We start from the raw sequence: 20,877 nt of genomic DNA on the forward strand, positions 1-20,877 counted from the left end.
AAAAAGAAAACTGTGTATCAATTTTGTTTGCAAATATCATAAACTGACTATATATCGGCTTTTACTTAACTACTAAATCCAAAGTACAATTTAACTATTAAATTTAAATTTATCAGTTAACTCAATTTCAAGCCATTTGAAATTCTAATACGTAACAAAGGTCAAAAGAAGTTTTACAACACCTTACGAGAAGAAACACATTCATTACATGGTATCCAGAAGAGCAGTGAATAGAAAACTGAACAAACAAGGTAATTTTGTAAAAAGGGTCTTTGCAAACTGATATTAATCAGAAGTCACCGCCGTCATCATGTTACTTGGGCAAGACAGCATGCCAACTTACAGTTAGAACACTAGTGACATATCATCTTTTCATATGAGTTCTGTTTCAGGCTTGTTAAAGCTGATGGTAGGATTCGTGTTCGTCGGTTATTTGGAGAACAGATGAGAGAAGATTGTCTTCCTCACAGGAGATGGTGCAGTACATGTTTGGGCAGCTATTTATCATGATGGAAAACTGCTCTTCACATCCTTCAGGGAAAAGTCAATAGCGCCTCCTAAAGGCATCACATGGAGATGACATTTCTGCCATATACTAGAGCAATGCTTGGCAATAACTTTGTGTTCCGAGATGACACTGCCCACAGTGCACTTATTGTACAGGATTATCTTGACCAGGAGGACGTTACACGATTGCTATGGTCACCAAAGTTTCCAGATTGTAATCCCATTGACAACTGTTAGGCAGAACTGAGATGGAAAATTTATAACCACGACTCTAAACCAGCAACGGTAGCTGAGCTGCAGCCCCTTCTAGTGACAAGTTGGAATGAAATCACGGTGAATCACATCAGTAACCTCATCGACAGCATGCCACGTCACCTTGCAGAAGTTATTAGGGTACGAGGAGAACCAACCAAGTACTGAACGTTTAATGAACTGATATAAGGCTACAAACGTTATTTATAATAATTTAATATTATATTTTGTCATTATATATGTTTGGTAAGATTTTGTTTGTTTGTTTGTTTGAAGTTAAGCACAAAGCTGCACAATGGGCTATCTATGCTCTGCCCACTACGGGTATCGAAACCCGGTTTGTAGCGTTGTAAGTCCGCAGACATACCACTGTGCCACTGGGAGGCTAAGGTTTTATTGTGGTGGGTGAAATGTTGAATTACACATCTTTCTGCAGGTGTCTGATAAAACTGTTTACTGTTCTAATAAATTGTTCATGATGTCCATAGAACCTGTTTCATTATACAAATTACAAATGTAGATGTTTAATATAACAGGCATTTCTCAGTTTGACAGCGCTAATTGTATTTATATTCGATCTTAGTAATAATTATTTTATTTGTTACAAACTTTTGCAAACATTTTGGCCAAGACTGTACATTGCTTGAAGATGTGCCTTTCTGCTATTGGTTGAAACGTTGCAGTTTTAACTGCTTAAAAAAATGTTTAATGTAAAGCTATTCAGAATATAAATGCTATACTTTGTTTAATATTCAATTATATTTGTTATAGGACAGTGGTATTAGGCTTACTTTATTTTTAATACTACAATAAAGCTTCTTCAGGAGCGTTCCTCTAAAACGATTTGCATTTTAGGGAAACGCTCCTGAAGAAGCTGTAACGTTTCGTTAAGCGTCCAATTAAAGAAAAATAACAAATTTGGTGTTTACAAGGTCGTTTATTTCTAGTATTAAAATATAACATACAACCATACAACAACAGCGTTACTCATGTGGAGCTCATGTAAAGTTATATCGAATATAATTCTCTCTATCTTTTGTTTTGTTTTCTTACATGCATTAACCAGAATTTTTTATCTGACCACACGAACCGTGTTTGAAATAGGGGATTTTATTATACTAAAACCACTGTCTAACAGGGGTCGCTGTAAGAGTGTCAATACCATCAGATATACTAAACGTATTTTGCATGGGAAGTGTGATACTCGTAAGGAAAAAGCTGAATATAGTGAGGTTGTTGCACAATATAGGGAAATGGGGGTTATAGTTTTTTATAGTTCAACTTTGAAAATAAAATTGTATGTATAATCTGCTGAAACTTGAAAGGTAGGTTGCATTTTTTGTTTAACGTTAAAAAGTCGTGATCAGAAAACGAGAAATCTAAACCCGTATCTTCATGTTGTTGATAATGACAGTAAACTGAGTAATAATAATATTATAGTTTATACCCTCCTTGTCCAATCATCAGCAAAACACCAGAAAATTACCTGCCAGTGCCAGACAACGAAATTTAGCCAGGGAAAAGCACATTAAAAAAAGCCCCTTTGCATAACGTGCAGCCACCAGACATTATTGCATGATCAGTATCACGTGAGTGTGTTTGTGTGCTTTTAACAATTAATTTAACGCTCCTTTAATCTCATTTGAGAAAGCTAATGCTGCATCGTTGCATTTCACCCATTAGATTAAAGATGCATCTTGTTATTAACTGTGATTTAGTGTGAATTTCATTAATCCATGTATGCGTGAACATTCTACTGGGCTATGTCACTCAACAGTCGCCTTATTTTAACATCATCAGAAGTTGACAGCCCTGATGAAATATAATGTATGTTAATTCAGTACACTGAGAAAATATTCTAACATTCAAAATAACTTTTTATGAGAGTAATTAATAATAATAATCAATACAGCATAATCAAAATAAATACTGTGAAAGTCAAAAACATTTTTATCATTACTACATATAATGTAATAACAGTTATCAAATTCCCCCCCAAAAAAATTAAATCAATAAGAGGGGAGAAAACGCCCAACATGTTGGTCAAATAACTTACACCTAGAAAGAAAATTATCATAATTTTGACCAAACACAGAAAGTGATTTGGCTAAAATATTTTACTTTTTAACTTCACACAAGTCGTTGGTTCTAACCATTTATGTAGTTTTTTTAGTTTTATGTCTTTATAGCAGCATTTTTTTATTTATTTGTAAGAAAATAACAGTCTTGTTTCTAATAATTATTATATTACACATGCACACAGATAAAACATTTAACCCTCATTATTCTAATGTATAGTCTTGTTGTCTAAGTCCAAGTTTCCAGCTGGCTCTGATGAATTTTTGTAAAATCAAGGAAATTTTAAAATAGAATAATAAACATAGGCTTGATAAAATATAATAAACAGTCTTCAGTTCTGTGCTCAGAATAGATTTTAAGGCAGAATGTTATGGTAGGAAAAAGTTTTTAGATTCTTTATTAGGATAGCTTTCTTTCTGTCCTTAGTTTCTGCTCACTACAAGAGAATTTGAAAGTCATCAGGTGAAATTGGAGTTACAAAACAATATAAAGAGGGCATAACTGAAATTTTACCTAGAAATGAAAGAAAACAAAACCTAAGCCAAGACTGAATGATGAATTAAACTTTTCAGTATTTAAGACTGTAACATACTGGATATAAATTTAGCATTTTGGATAGATTTTTCCCATAATGTTCAGCCAGCCATATTGACAGGTTTTTATTTACGAGTACAAGTAAGCCTCCAACTCGTGCTTTGTATCTCAGAATTACTTTATAACTTATAATAAGGTGCAACTGCATAATGTTGATTGTTAATAAAACCTTAAATCATCCCATGCACCCTGAAGAACCCAGATTTTAGACACAACCTCATTAGTATTAGGTATAGCAAGTCTAATGTGATTGACAGTTTATTATACACTCTTCTTTACTTTTACATGTCTTTCAAGATTTGTAGGGCATACTGGAGGGATTTACACATTTTGATGATAAAATTAGAAAAAAATAACCTTTATACCCCAGATGATAATAATAAGAAGAAAACTTTTATTTCAACCAACTTTTGTCTTTGCAGCTTCTTCAGGGTTAGTACATAAAAGAAGCTCATGGAATAGAACATCACAAGCAATTTTATAATTTGAAGAATATTGTAATATCAAATAGTTTTATGTACTAGCTTTGAAGAAGCTGCAAAGGCAAAATGTTGGTTAAAATAAAAGGTCTTGTATAATTATCTGGAGTGTAAAGATTGTTTTTTCTCACTTTAGTTTTACATAGAAGTTTGTATTCATATTTAGCTGTAGTAATAAAAGTAGCTGTAGTTAATTGTTTTGTTCATTAGAATTTTGAATTTAGAGCCTTGTAGAAAATTAAAGTATAAAGATACTATGTATAGTTTTGGTCTGCTACTCGATTAAGACTGTCAACTTGTTGAAAAACTTGCAGAGACAGGCTGTGATAATGATATTGATTTTAATAATTTAAGCTGTGAGGAGAGAATTAAGAGTTTCGATTCAGGTGTTTATAACATTTGGGGTTTGAACAGTTTTTGATGGTCTGCTTGAGTGGTGGAATGAAAAGGTTAGAAATGCATAGGGATAATGTATTTAAGCTTTGAATGCCTACATACAAATTTGGTATAAAATTTGTAGAATAGCAATTACAGCAGTATGAATTGTTTCAAAATTTTGTTCGATAGATGCATGAAGTTGATGAGTTATTCTTATGTTGGGTTGTTTTTTATTATATGAGGGTGACTTAGATGGCCTTTTTCATAGTTCCATTTAACATTTCATTGTATTTTTGTAGAAATTGGACTATACTTATACATTTCTTTGAAGCTTCACTATTTCTGTACAGGATTTCAGTATCTTTTCAATTCTTAAATTAAAAATTGTGTAAATGCAGTGGTCACCCAGAACTATCCAGATCATTTATTTCTTCTAGAATGTCCCTGCACACTCATCCTCTCAAGGAAAAGTTAAAAACTAGACACACCTTTTTTTTTCAGGAAATTATCAATATCCCCCTTAAGCTCTTGTAAGATGCTGGCCTTCACTATTATTGATGGTAACTCATTCCATAAGTTAATTACCCTCTTACTGTATTAGAAAAATATTTTTTTCCAGATCATAAACTTGTCACCTCTCATTGTTTTGCTTTCATAATTCAGCACAAAGAGATTAGAAGCCTTTATTCTATCAATCCCTTGGATAATCTAGCAGATGGCAACAGTATCACTTCTTACTTATCTTTCCTTTCAACCTCCACTCTTATTAATATTCTGTTTTGCATATTCTTAAAATCTTAAGTATGTCAAGTCATAAAGTGGGCTCTAGTGATCATTTTCCTTTTCCTTAATAAGTGTTGTTATTCTGCAAACATGCTATCAAGTGGGTGCCAACCTGAATGTTTTAAGATTTTGTGTTGTCAAGCTCAAGTACTGCCAGATGGTCTCACCTTCTGTGTAGCTCAGCATGTAATCTCTCTCTTTTAATTCAAGATATTTGGCATCTTGCACACAATTTAATGCTGGTCATCTACCCCCTTATATGAGTCTGTATTTATACTCTCTGGGCCCCCTTTTACCCTAGGTGAGTTATGTCTCATGTTCAAGAAGCATTGAGATTATTCTAACAGAATAGTATTAAAATCCACAAGATTTTGTTTTACAGTAGTCACACCTTAACTTTTCTCTTTAACTATTACAACAGTGATCTTCTCATACAAGAAGCAAGTTCTTTCAAATGAAACTGTATAGAAAAAAAGTTAATCTAAAAAAGTCACTTAGGCAGGAAATATATTTCTAATATCTTGCTGAGTGTTATTTATCAAATTTTTTTAACATTCCAATTGCCTTTTTAAATGATTTCTAGCATCACCTTGCTAGACAACAAAAGTTAAGTTTCAATATATACATTAGCCTTTATTTTCTTTTTTGCAACTCCTTTAGGCATAAAAACCTATTAATACAAATTTTGTATTTTGAGCCAAAGAACTTGTGTATATATATATAATTCTGAGGTTGTCCACATAACTTGAAATGTTGTCAGGCTGAATGTAGTGTTCCAAATGACAGGAGTGATAGAAAGCAGCTACTGCTCAAGTAGATTGCCATAGAAGGAGCATACACATATAATACACTTGCTGTTTATATAGACAAAAGCTAACAAAGCAGTGACATTATTCCCAGTTTTAGTTTGTGTGTTTAATAAACAAATTCAAGGTTTTTGAGACAGTGACAATTAAAGTGAGATATTTTTTGTTCTACATTTATTTATTAGTGCCTCACAAACATGAAACACCATTAATGATGCTAGAACATTGAGTATAAAAATGGGGAGGACTACTGTGAAAGTTAAATTCCTTGTATCTGTTGAATACACACATTATATATAATGCTAGAATTGAATTATCAAGCTAACTCTTGATGAATAATTTTTTTGGGATGTGGCGAACTGATGAAAAATTAAAGCACATGGAAAAATTTAGGAGTTTTCACAATTACTGGGAATCAAAAAGTAACGCCTGAGACTTAAAACAAAGAAATGTTATTGCAATTGATAATAAGGAAATGAAAAATAATGAGAAATGATAGTAGAAATATTTCAGTTTCTTAGATAGTTGAAATAATCAGAAACACTAATATCAGTTAGTTCATTATTTTTATGGACATTAATTGATTTAATTTGAATAACTTTTATTTTACATTACACTAATCTACATAATCAGTGCATAAAAGTAATTAATTAATCAAGTTAATCACCCTGCTCTACTGTATAATGCACTAACTCTAGAAGATTGCCCAACAAGATTGATAAACAGCCAGAGAAAAGCTTCTGCAAGAATGGTCTAACGTTTGAGCAACCAAAGGAAAGTACCATACAAGTTGTGAAGTTGTAGACATTGAACTTGATTGTGAAAAACAGATGTTTGAGGTTGGCTTAGATAAGGATCCCATGGTTATAATGGGTCAAGTCCTCATGTGAAAGTTGACATAATGGGAGGAAACCATGGTTGATCAGACCAAAATGGAGCAATGGAGGAGAACCTGGCACATCAAGAAACTCATTGTGACCAGGACCTGAGGGAAATGGTGGATTGGAGAGTATGCGTAAAGGAAAAGGTTCTCCCTAGATTGACTCAGGACATCCACTGCCAGTGAATTTGGATCTGGAAACTTGAGACCAATGGAGTCAGTGGAAGATGTTTAGTCAATGTAGTGAAGACATCGATCATCAAATCACCCAGATATTCACAAATCTGAAAAAGGATGAAGGGCCTAGTATGTGGAAAGGAAGTGATGACCTTGAGAAAGAAAGTTGGATAAAATATTCATCACATCAAGATTATGACAAGCTCATGCTGAGAATGAAGCCAATGAAGTAGAAAAACTAAACAAAACAAAGGCTGCATGAACAGGTACTTCTGTGATTGTTGGTGTAAGCTACCAAATTAGTTTTTTTTTGTGTGAATTAACAAAAATGGTGGTGAAGAAGGGAAGGTAGCTTGAGACAGACAGACAGACATGTTGAACAGCTCAAAGTTCTAACACATTGATGAGCTGTTGCTTCTTAAAGAATCCAAAAACCAGATTGATGTAACCAGACCGATGTTGATTCTCAGCATAACACCCCAATTCTTCATATAAGCATCTTTGAAAAGATGAAGGTCAAAAGGAAGAGTAATGAAAAGAGATGTTTTGAAATGCTAGGTTTCTTTTTTGTGAGTGTAAAACACTTAAATACACCATTTTGATTTTCGATACCTCACTACTATAAAGGCTTGGTTTGGTCTGATATTTCACTCGTGGTAGTGTCCAGGGTCACTGATGAGGATTGGAATTCTCTGAAACTAGTTTGGCTCACAGACACACCCCCAATGAAGGAATAGACCAATCCAAGCTTTTACTTGTTGTTAAACAAATGTTTAAACAACTCTATTCAAAAAGAGATTTTGTAGTTATCCAAGGTGAAATGTGGTGTATCCAGGTAAAACTTGAGTTGAGACAGGTCTCCAATCTTCCATTTCCTTCAAACAATGAAGAAATGGGAGTAACAACTTGGAGAAGAATAATAAACAATTTCTGTTTCTTCTTTTGAAAGACCTTAGATTTCCTGATCCAAAACTTGTAAACAAACAGGATCAGAAGGAAAAGAATAAAGCAGGAATAGGATGATAATAGAGTAAACACTGAACTGAAGTAAGGCCAGCAGGAGTTTCTTCAGGATCAGAGCTAGCAGATAATCCTGCTCTGTAGAAATTGAAGGTGAATAGGCCTGAACAAAAAATTGGTCTTGTTCAAAATCTTGAGAAAATGTTGAATGCTACACATGTTGAACACCCATATTATTGTGAAGCCTGCCAGGCACACTAACAGACAATTTGGCATTAATAGTCCAAGTACATTGATTAATAAAGACTGAAAGTGCAGCCATAAGATCACCCATCCTAAAATCAGATTGTGTGAGTAAGGCCTCCAAAAATTTTTTTATCAGTTCCAATATTGTTGGAAATATTTGCATCAGAATTAATATTGCCTTCTAAATTTGTTGTAGTAAAGTTAACAGCATAACTGTCAACAAGAAAATCTGAATTATCATGAAAAAGTAGAGCTTATATACATCATCTTGACACAAGCTCAATCATTCATGGGAGAGCAGATAACTATGGGTAAGTTGATACATACCTTGCAAGCTGTTAGAGGCATTCAGAACTTTAGTAATATGTTTTTAACACAATTAAAACATCAATAGGGAAAAGCTTTTCATATTTCAAAGATAAGTCTGTCTGTTTTGAATTATATTTTTTGTTACTAAAAATTTGAACTGCTGAAGAATTGAAACTTTCATCTATACTTTAATGTCTTATTGAGTGTTTCATTATAGACTTCATGTATTTGCAGATTACAGAACCTAATTTGTTTTTCTTTCTTTTTAAGGTTTGAAATTTTTGCTTGAAAAGCAGGTCAGCATGTGAAATCTTATGGCTAATAATTTCATAAGCAGTGATAAGAGACATTCAGAACTTGCAAACATCTCATTTGCTTTTCCTGTCTCATCTATGGAATCAAATTTGTGTTATAACCTGAACAGGGCGAATGCTAACCTAGAATTTAATGGAACTGTAGCTTTAGAAGAACATCAAGAACATAAGAAGAAACCATCATTCCAAATAACAAGTGTGACAGTTCAGGGAGCAAGGATAAACAATGATCCTGAAGAAGATAGTGCAGAAGATTTTGATGAGTTGAATTCAGAAACATTTAATTGCTCAAAAAAGATGGATGTTGATAATGACCAGTCCTCTGAGGATACAACAGGTGATATTAGTAGCATCAGTACTAGCACCACAAATAGTAATATTACAGAATTACCTTTCCTTTCTACATCCTCCATTCCAATTAAGTGTGAATCTCTGGAGTTGACTCCTTTCCCAAATATTGTTAGTTCAGAAATAACAGTAACCTCTACCATAGATTCTTCAAGGTTTGCAAAAACTATCATACAACCAGAAAGAAATCAGCAGGTTCTGTCATTGACACCAACACGTAACTCATCTGATGTCACTGAGGAAGTGCCTATGGCCTCTTGTTCTTACCAATGGCAAAATCGGTTCAAGGTTGTGAAGCTAGTTAGTAGTGAACCTTTTAAAAGAGGTCGGTGGATATGCACTGACTTTACTGATCCACCAGTCATTCAGCAAGAGGCAATGAAAAATGAGATGTCTACTGAACAAAGCAATAGTTCATTGAAAACCACTATCAATGGATTAACAAATGCATCTAATAGTCATGTAGTTAGTAATTCAAGTGACATTGCTCACATGTATTTAAGTCAAACATATCCAGTGACAGCTTCTGAAGGTTTTTCTGTAACACTGGATACTCACCAGAATTCTCAACCTTCATGCAGTATCATTCTTCCAGTTTGTGACACAACAGAGTCAACTCCAGTCAGTATGATTCAAACACTAGGTATCCAGACTATGCAAACAGTGGTAAATGATTGTCCTCAGCAGTCCCCAGTTTCAGATACTTTAGAACATATTCAAGCAGTTCCCATCTCTAAATCACTACTTTCACAAGATCCTGTCACATCTAAACTCATCCAAGATTTTCCAGAGAATGAAATGCTAGTAGGAAAAGTTCCTCAGACCCAAATATGTGAACTTGCTGAACAGGGAATATCAATCCAGTTACATCAGGGGTCCAAGAACATTATTCCAAACTCTTCAGATTCTCAGAATCTCGATTCCCAAGATCAACAGACTAGATATACATTTACTAGCCAGAACAAAGTAACTTCAACTGTAGACACACTTAGAATGACCACAACGTACAGCAGACCGAGTGTGTCAGGAACAGGCTCTAGTGCGTCTGCTCCTCTATCAGAAGTTCTACCAGAAGCACTTGGTGTAATGCCTACTGTTGAAGATGAAGAAAGAGAAAGGTTTGTTTTCTGTTTGGCTTTTTAAGATATTTTTTTTTCTTTTGCCTCCTTCCATGAATTTATTGGTGCAGATCATTTTTACATATAATTAAAGTATGTATACTAGTTTCTGTTTTTTCAAACACGGTGAAAAATTTGTAAACCATAGAGCTGACCTATTTTACAGTGTTTGTATTTCAGTAAATACACTTTTACATAATTTTTGGGATTTTATATTCTCAGCTTCAAAATTGTTTGAGTTAGTCTTCAGACAGATTCACACTTTCTGTACTCATTTAGCTCATTCATTTTTGTGTAAAACAAGAGAACTTTTATGGTAATTGCTTTACATGAAATTACAGTGCAACTAAGCCTGTGACCTGAGTGAAATATTGGATTGGTGCGAATGCACCCAAGATCGGATGATATCTGGATTGGATTTAGACAGTCTGCATTTGTGTGTTCCTCATGTCCAGATGTCCCTAATGTATATATATAGCAGTGGCATGCATCTGACTACAAAAAGGACAAAAAGTGGAATGTTGACCCAAGTACCTTAAGTCAACTGCAAAATGCTGTAAATCATGTCCACTTGGAATTTTTTTTCACTGATGTAAACCATATAACAAACCTCCCCGCAACAAAAACTAGTATACTAGGATATTTTGTGACAAATAAAACTAGGTTGAAAATACGTTTATCTTTGTAAAAAGAAATTAAGAAACAGTTAATATATATTGGGACATGACCTGAACTGAAAGTCACTAATATTTCTTTTCACTTTTTTGTGATTGACCTCATTTTGAGATACATTACATTCTCTCTCTCTATTGGAAAGGCACCTGAATGTATTGCATATTTTCATAGGTAAATAAACTTACCAATCTGATCTTCTTAAAAATCACATCAGAAAAACATTGGGGAATTCTTTAGATCAGATCAATATTAGTGGTCGATACAGAGATTAGTCACAGGCTTAATATCAACAACAGTCTAGCTTAGTTCACAGTATTTGCATATTTACTATGTTGCGTATCTGCTTGTTTGTTAATTTCCGGTATAAACTCTTTCCGAGGAACTTCAGCGATACAAGTCCTTTCTTAAATAAAACTAGTTTATTCTTTCTCGATACAACTTTGTAATACACAGAATTTCCACAGTCACTTTAACTTGACTACTTTTATAAACACATGCTATAATTCACAGCGATTCACACAGTTTACTTACGGTGCCTACTGTTCGCTTGACTCAATTATCTATATCTATCTATCTATGCAATTCTGTCTCTTTTTTTTTGCTGGGCTTATATACTAAAAAAGAGGGTGCCTGGAACAAACTAGAGTTGCCAGGAAAATTCACGATCCTTCGAGAAACTCCAGCGCACATGCTCCCAGCATTGCATGACTTCCGCTGTCGTAACAACTAGAATACTGCAAGTTCAAAAAATATATAAAACAAGTCAGATACTATAGATATGTATGAGTTACAGATGTTATTTATTAAGATTTAGAACAAAAGTACTTGTGTATAAAATGTATTGTACAGGTACGTGATTTGGCTGTGTAATGTTAGCATACTATATATATTTTACCTCAAGCATTTTATAGAACAAACTTGTCACCAACATTTTATAGGTGATTAACACATTACCTTTTGTTACTTAAATCTTGAAATCCAATATTTATATTAAATTACACATGACCAATATAAATTATCACAAATAAGAATGTAAGACAGGCAAAACTGATCAAAATTAAATAGGTTTTTAAACCACATGATAAAATCTCATCATTAACTTGTCAAATGCTATTTTTCAACTTCACGATTGTTTATAATCAGTAATATTGCCTTCAAGGTTTACCACCAGACAAAAGGGTTTTTATTTGGTGATTTATGAAGGTCTTATTTTAGCCATTATGCACATGTTGTATTAATTCCATAATTTATGACTATAGGGTGCTTTGATCTATATCATGTTGCCCCGTTAACACTTATAAAATTCTTCAGTAATTCATGTTTGGCTGGATTTTGAATTTAGTGCAATTTTGTGAATGTTATGCTCAGTAACTGTAAATATATTGAGTTTTAAATATTGACATTTTTTATGTTTCTTAAGTGGTAAGTATGAATGACAAACCAATTATAAACTATCAAAACATGGACCTTGGTATAGTGTCATAGTAGTGAGTTTCGTTTAATCATGAATATAGATTTTTTATTATTATTAAAACTAATATTTGTCTATTAATACTTTTCTTTTTACTAGTATTCACAGATTTATCCATACATTCTAGTGTACACAAATTTTAAATTGTCATCTGACAGATATTTTATTTGCATTTGGTTTATTTTCAATAACATTTTAAGAGATTTAAGCTTCCTCGTTGTTTCAAAAGGTATTAAAAATGGAATGAAAAACATTTGCAGCAAAATTGTCAACAAAACTTCATGTGACAAATTTTTTCTTTGGAGTTTTGTCCATTATAGACATCATTCATTTCTTTTTGTAACCCCATATCCAAAATACTTTCCCTTTAGTTGAACAATCTTATAATGTACCATACGTGGGTATCAGGCTAAAGTTCGTTGAACCTCTCTACTAGAAGAGGTGCTAAAATTCTACAGTGGTAATTAAAATTATTAATAAATAGTCTTAATTATCAATAAGGGGCAAACTACAAAAGCTTTTCTGACCACTGTTCCCTAGGCCATCCGTTGGATATCCTCGTCTTCTGCTGCTAGCAGTTTATTTTCGTACTCTTCATTATACTAATCAAACTGCTAGATCTTCTCAAACTACATCTGTTACATGTTTGCTCATACTGATAATTGTAGTTCTATCAAAAACAGTATGTAAATCGACCTTACAATATACCTGTATATGTAAAATATAAAATTTTAGGGGTTGTTACTACAGTTTGTGGTCATCTTCAAAGCATACAGAACTTTTCATTATAGCCTTTAAAAAGTAAGTTTCATATTGATAATTATTTCACTTTCATGATATGTACATATTAACAAAGGTGCATTTCACTGAAATATTGGCTAAACAAAGATGTTTAGAATAGGATCTTAGAAAATTAAGACAAGCTTAAAGTAAAGGAAGGTCAGGAACTATTTTATCCTTTCACGTACACTGTACTATCTGTATATACAGAAAGAACTCAAAAACTCTTTTAAAATTGCTTGTAAATTTGAAACGTGGATTATTACACCTAAATAATTTCCACTTGCATAGGAACTTTGTGAAGATGTGTCTGCAGCAAAGTGTCATAAAAATATATAATATATGATTGACCCTATGAATCTCTTTTGAATTGGAAAGTTGGTTTTATATCAAAAAATAAATACCTAATTCTTTTACCCAATAGGATACAATAATAACCAAAGGAATGAGGTCAGTTTTTTAATTTAACATAATTTCAGATCTGTTTGAGTATGATTGCATTTTCTTTGTGACTTTGGAAGGCATTTTAGTTAAGTACTCTCCAGAGAGTGTCAGCAACATATATTAAACAAAATATTTGCAAGTATAATAAGGATTAGCAATGTGAATAAGAAGCATAAAACTAATGCCATTACACTTCCAAACAACGGTTAATATTCATAATTTCACCTCTTAATGATCTTGACCCTTCTACATGAGTATTTAAACCAGTTGTTATATCATTTACAACTTCCTGAGAATTCCAAACCTTTCAAACAAATATTCACATCTGTTATAGCATTTGTCAACTACAAATGTTTGTCAATTTTTCCTTTCTATAAAGTTTCATGAAATGTTCACCATTCAAACACACAAGTACCTTGAGGATACTATCAACTGCTTTTGCTTTAAATCTGAAAAATAAGTTATATTTAATAATATTAATAAGCCATGTTGTGCAATGATAAAACACACAACGTTTTAATTACCGTATTTTTCGGTGTATAAGACGCACTTTTTACCCCAAAATTTGATGTCAAAATCTGCTTACACCAAAGGTATGAATAATATATATGTATAGAAACGATATACATAAGCCATGTGTAAATATATTTAAATAGGCCTGCATAGTTTAGTTCAATTGAATGTGTTATTTATAACAGTAGTAGTTTTTTTTTTCTTTTAAAACATAACTATTTATAATGCTCCCTAAATAATAAAAAAATAAATTACAGTGAAAGGAATGAAGATTTTGTAGGTTTTGAACCAAACTAAATAACAGTAAACAATTTTTTGATTTACGGTATTTTCTTATTTTGATGTTTTGAGCTCTTTTGTGTTTAAAACAATATATACTCATTTTTAAAGTGTCAAATTGAATTTTTGTTCAATAAAAATCTTTCAAATGCGACTGTAGCTTTTTTTCCCAAAAAACTTTGTCTTCAAAATAAGGGTGCGTCTTATATTCAGAAAAATACCGTAGCTAGCCAGTGTGGCAAAGACAAACTTAGTTACTGTGGTTACTTGTGTACTGTATTAATATTTATATATGTGGTTCGCCCTTCATGATTGAAGAGGACCATCTTTCTCATCATCCATTGATTTTGTGTGTTCGGGGGGGGGGGTGACTGATTAGCCCGATCCTAGCTTGAAAATGTCTGGTGCAATGGGGGCAAAACAGCAGGGGGGTTGGTGGGTTCTGGTGGTTGCTTCCTATTACTTTACGTGCTGCATGCTTGTTCTGAGATGTCAAGATGCGATGTTGATCTTATTAGTATAGATTAGAACAACCATTGTTTCTGAAACAGGCATTCTAACTTATTAACAACTTTTACATGCAAATATTTCAAAACATTCTTTAACCCAATAAACTGTACATACTGCATTGTTAGTTTTATAGCAAAGCAAGGGCTGAAAAGAAAGCCCAAGTAGTCACTCACTTGTTGTTAGTATGAGTGTAATACAAAAAAGCGATATATAAAGTCTCATTGATTTCTTTAAACCACCAACACTGTTTGCTGGAAAATATGTAAATAGTTGTTATTTTTTGTATAACTGTTACTGTGAAACTTTATTTTACATAGATATGTGAATATAGGTTAATTAATCTGCTGCCAAAGACTGGGGGTTATTTTCCTATTATCTTTCCACAATAATAGCCCATTGTGTCTTCTGATTGTTGATAGAAATTATTTGATATATTTCCTATCCTTACACAATAGTTGTGTGATAAAACCGTAACGTAGAAGTTATTCACAACTAGGGGAAATGAATGGAAACTCGTCTTAACTTTTCCACTTTGATGTGTTAATTATTCATTATTGGACTTCACATTTTCTATCAGCGTCAACTTGTGTACTTGTTTGTTTTCTATAACTGAACCCTTCATTAAGCTCAGTTATGTTTTCTTAATTAATAACGGTTTTCAGTACATAGGTCATTGTTTGAAGTCACGTGGCAGATATCAGTACACCTAGCAGCAGAGTTATGTGTATCGTTTTATTGTATATTCAGCTTCATTTATTATTTAACTTAAAAAGCTTCGAAACTTGTTCCAAGCATGGGAAGTGACAATTCACATGCAGATTCATAGAATGATTTATCTCGGGGAAGTCTGTAATTTAATTTCGTATACGTTGTAGTAAATAGACGTTTTACAGGTTAAGGCCGTTTATGTTGTGGAACTGAGAGAAAACGCTGACGTTGATGATGTTTTTAGTGGCCGTGAACTATATATGTTTTCGCCATTAGCCCTAGTAGGGTGGCCTTGGTTGTTTACTTATTTAACTCTGTCTGGATATCTGATAGTGACAGAATGGGCCCGTCCTGTACTACGGTGTCTTGGTGCTGTGTCCATGCATAGGCCGTACATTATTACTCATTTTCAGTATATAAGAACAAGATAGAGGCCACAAAGTTTGTCTATATGTAAATATTGTTTGCATCATCCGTCCAGCTGGCATCTTACAAACAGTGTTTGTTTTATGTTTCACAAAGAGATGTCGAGTTGGTTACTGTCGGTACAAAGTAACCATATAAATAATCTGGTAATAAGCTACACGACAAAGTCTGCATGAACGAAAGTTTCAACATCTTGTACTTTGTATCAGTTCTTCTTCTCGGAGGCTTACTACTCTGCACGTGTTACCAAATATGGACCCTGATTACTATAGGTACTGGCGCCATCGACCCTGCGTATCTAATACAAGAAATGGGTATGGAATTTTTACAGTTTTATAATCATTATGTTTATCTTATTTTGTACATCAAAAGGAGAGAGAGATATTATTAAGTTTTACATATGTAAGTTTGGCAATATAAGTATTCAGTATTCGTTTTTGTATTTTTACCTTAACCTAGATTTCCTTGAGAAGTGGAATTCTATCAAAAAGAATTCAACTAAAGCGTAAGTTGGTGCGTATTATAGCAGTTAAAATTTCGTAAATATTCAAATATTGAAAATTGGTTACAAGACTGAGGTTAAGAAAATTTGGTATTAAAATATTTAACGTCATGCCTACATCAATCGAATTTCTTTTGTGAAATCTATCCGATAGTTGATAATCATTTCGCTGTTGCGTTCTGCGCTTGAATATTAATTTTGTTGTGTTGCGCTGGGGTGATAGTTCAGATATACAGATAACGGAGTGTTTCTTGAAGATCACGATGTACAAGATGATAAATGGTCAGTAGACTGACTAGAAGAACATTGTTATTTCAACTGACTCACAATAGTTCCACGCCTTCAAGTTTTCTGAAACTTGACTTGTATTCATTCTCTGTTATGGACAAAATTTTACATTTTATGTGTTATTCTATTTACGATGGTGAAAAGCTAACGTTATATTGAATTTGAAACAGTTTTTATTGTCGTTGTTGTAGTGTGTTCACTACTGTCTTAACAGATCTTATCCAGTTACAAAAGTTTCATTTTTGTTTTATATAAGTATTGTTACGTCTCCGTTCGTTAGTTAATTTTCCGTAACTTCGTTCCGACGAAACTTTAGCGACACAAGTACTTTCTTAAATAAAACTGGTTTACTCTTTCTGAATATAACTTTGCGATACACTTAATTTCAACAGCCGCGCTATAACAACTAACTTCTCACGTGCTCAACTTCAACAATACTCATTCAATTACACACACTCTGACTGCATTTCAATTACTCAATACCTCTGTTGTCCCGTCACGTTGTGAACGTCTTATATATATACAAGACTAACACATATCTAGTAAATGCAAGGTAATTCTTGAAGGAACAGGATATGTCTAGAAAGGTGGCGTTTCTCAGTATAAAATGTTTTAACATCACCGTCAAAATTGAAATGTATTAGCCTAATTTATACAATTATTATGGTTAAACAAATGTATCTTGGTCAAGGTTTTTAGAACTATGCGACTTAGTTTAAATGTTCGTTGCTGAACCTTATCATCAATTCATTCTCATTTTTCTATTTATTATAAGTAAATGATATTTAGTAGTCCTTTAGCGGTTTAATAAGATTATAGCTTATGAGACGTTTAGTTTTGCGTTCCACAGTAAATACCCCCCCCCCCAAATTGGTAATTTTAATTAAATATTGATTAATATTAATAGTAAAGACTGAGAGCGCCTCTACCCTTAACTTAAGATGCCAGGGTAGGAGTAGGGGTTTGAAAAGGACGTTTTTAGTAAACATTTATTACTTCCAACTAATTTATTCTGTAAAAAAATTCTGAGGAAAATCTCATGTAGAAAGATCATATTTTATGACACCCACTGAAATTTCCTACGTGTATATTTGATTTATATGTTATATCGTCTAACTTGTCTAGGCATGATGCTCAGAAGTTCGCATAAGCTGAATCATGATGTTTTCGTAAGCCTCTTATGACCACGTGGTAACAATTATATGGAAATGTTTATCTAACTATGTTCTTGGAATTTCGGAATGTGTGAAAAGTGTTTTGTGATGACTATTTCATAACGATCTTGCACGATGTAATATAGCGTAAATGAAATAATTCCCGATAAGTGAAACAAGTTTAGTCAACCTGCATCAGTTAACAGAGATGAAGTGTTTATTTTAACTATTCTGCAATATAGGGAAAAACAGTATAACTGATAAGTCCCAAAGTGACATCATCAACGATGCTAAGAAATATGCGATATAAATTTTCCGAGTAACAAAGTTGATTAATCAAGTAAAGTATACTCGAATCATGACAAATTTGAAAATCATTTCTGGTAATTGATGAAACTAGGACCAGTTAGACTAGTTCACTATATTGTCTTGGAACTAAGCCTAGGTGTTAGGGAGTTTTACTGAACGACATACATGTTTGAGTACTTGTGTTGCCGTGTTTTACTTGTCCTAGTACCTTTGTTTCAATCGCTGGTTGCCTTGTTTATAAATTATTAGTTTTATTTTACAGCATAATGTTATATGGTCTTGACTTCATTCCAGTCCTTTATTTCTTTGTCTTTTTTAAACATTCTTTTGCATTTAGTCACCGGTTGATTGTACTTTAATTGGTTAACTTTATGCCCTTATTTATTGTCTGAATGAGTTTAAAAATCACGTACAACGTACATGTATGCATGTTTGTTTGGATGTCTCATTCCTAGTAAATCAGATTTTTCTTGGTCGTTATCAAACAGATAATTCAGAACTTCTTCATACTTAAAGAATATGGATCGCTAGATTGCTTTAATTTAACATGCAAGATGCTGTTTGACTCGATACCCGAATAAACGGTGTTTGTACACCCAATACATTTATAAATTGGGATGTCCAAAATCGTGGAAGTAATTTTTAAATTCAGCCATGGTCCTAACTGGAAAACTGTGTTTTGCGTTGCGTTTTGCTGAGAATATTCTAAAGTCATGTAAGGTACCTTACACATTAATACGTGATAATAATCACAAAAACGTCGTATCTCAGTGTTTCCAACTTGAGATGTTTAGCACATATGACTACATACATGTGTAGTACTCCGGTGGGTCAGCTTACAACATTAAAATCCGGGATTCGATTTCCCTCCGTGGAAAGAGTGCAGATAGCCAATTTGCAACTTTGCACTAAGAAAACAACATATACATATATAAATACGCCCATGCAACGTATCGGCTCAACATAGGATGGCCTCAGTAAAGAGATTGAAAGTTGCATGGCCATTATGATATATATGAATATATTTAGGGATAATAAGGGATAATTGCTTAACGTTTAAGTATCTAAAAGTTCTACAAGAGTTGTAGGGTTTTTTTGAGAGCTCTTACGAAACAACCGAAAATTACCAAATGACGCTTCAAAAAAAAACTTAAAGTTAGCATCGAAAGTGGCAACCATTAATAGGGGTTAGTTGTATTCTCGAAAGATTACGAAAACGTTTAACCTTGAAAGGCAGTTCACGTATCTTTAGATAAGCGTTTTATGAGATGCAGAATATTAATGAAATAAGTGGCCTACATCGTGCCAGACTTACTAGAAATGCCTCTTATGATGGTAGGTTCGGTGACTGTATGTTGACTTATCAGATGTTTGAAACTTATTTTTACTACATTTACGCGTGACCTATAGAATAGAATGGCAATTCGTAAACATTTTTTCCATTTTTTTTAACCAAGATTATTTTAGAAATTTTCTTTAAGATACCGTTTGAATTTGTTTATGAACTTAGTATTTTATCTGTCTTTTTACTTAATGTATGTTGGATATTAGAAGTCTATCGAAAATCGTAAAATCACCCCAGGTCACACGTTCATATACTCCTGTTGTAAAAAATTTGGAGATACTTCTTCATAATTCAGAATAATATTTTGTCAGGAAATTTGTTGTCCAGTTGTTTCAGAAATAAACTTTGTTCAGTTTATCATTCAGCACAAAATACAGTCAAGAATGTGGTTTTAAATATTATATACATTTCAAATAAGAAAATAATTAGAATAACAAGACACGAAGTGCTAGAAAAATAACATTTTATATAATTATCCATGTGGTAAAGCTACAAAACGCCTTTTTTTATCTTTTTGTGTAGTGAAAATAATTTGTAAAAATATGTATGTTCAACAGCTGGTTTCAAGTTTTATATCATCTGTAATATTTATATGATTTTATTGTGACTATAAAACAAATTATAATCTAATGTTGTGGTCAGTATTAATATGTTAGAAAATATATTCCAGTCTTCGAAATTCCAGTTTCCTTTCTTTAGTTACTAAAAATATATATCACTGTTTTTATAATTAAATCAGAAAAATTTTCGATTAGATCAATCGTCGTGTATTATTGAAGGACTAATTTGAACATTTGTTGTCCAGTAGAAAGTTTGGAAAACTTGTAGAAATTTAAGATAGTGTATTAAATTTGTGAAATGAAGCAAGACTGAGTTATTATTTGACTAAGTGTACGAACGCTATGTTTCATAGTACTTCCTGTTGTCAACATAGCATATAATCGTGATGTTTATGTAAAAGTGCGTCATATAAATCGTCGGTGTAGTGAATAAGGACTTCTATCACTAATAATTTCTTGTAGGGTTTGTAGCGCCTCTTCATAGCGAATTGTGTATTTCTTTCTTCAAACATACCATGTATTTTGTTTAACGATTTGTAAAATATTCTGATAAGGCAGTAGATATAAATAGACTGATTGGTTAGGTAGTATGTGCTCTTAGCTCTTGTCATTTAAGGTATTGTTGTACTGTCCCGTGGAATACAAAATAATTACCGTATTTTTCGGAATATAAGACGCACCCT

General features: G+C 32.8%; 1 protein-coding gene across 3 annotated transcripts in view; it reads left to right on the forward strand.

The window, feature by feature from the left end:
• The first annotated feature begins 1,960 nt into the window (after positions 1–1,960).
• The window catches only part of LOC106478747 (TSC22 domain family protein 1-like), a 60,018-nt gene continuing 41,101 nt past the window's right edge, over positions 1,961–20,877 (forward strand). The window contains exons 1-3 of one of the 3 annotated variants that reach the window (XM_013939306.2): positions 1,961–2,084; positions 8,721–10,230; positions 10,572–10,816. In XM_013939306.2, the coding sequence (XP_013794760.2) occupies positions 8,765–10,230; positions 10,572–10,593 (1,488 nt within the window). In that variant the 5' untranslated portion in view covers positions 1,961–2,084; positions 8,721–8,764 and the 3' untranslated portion in view covers positions 10,594–10,816. Of the gene's footprint in view, positions 2,085–8,405; positions 8,453–8,720; positions 10,231–10,571; positions 10,817–20,877 lie in introns of those variants that run through there. The other 2 variants (XM_022382395.1, XM_022382396.1) reach the window with 2 other exon arrangements.

Source organism: Limulus polyphemus, unplaced genomic scaffold, assembly GCF_000517525.1.
Source record: "Limulus polyphemus unplaced genomic scaffold, Limulus_polyphemus-2.1.2 Scaffold246, whole genome shotgun sequence".
In the NCBI taxonomy this organism is placed as follows: Eukaryota; Metazoa; Arthropoda; class Merostomata; order Xiphosura; family Limulidae; genus Limulus; species Limulus polyphemus.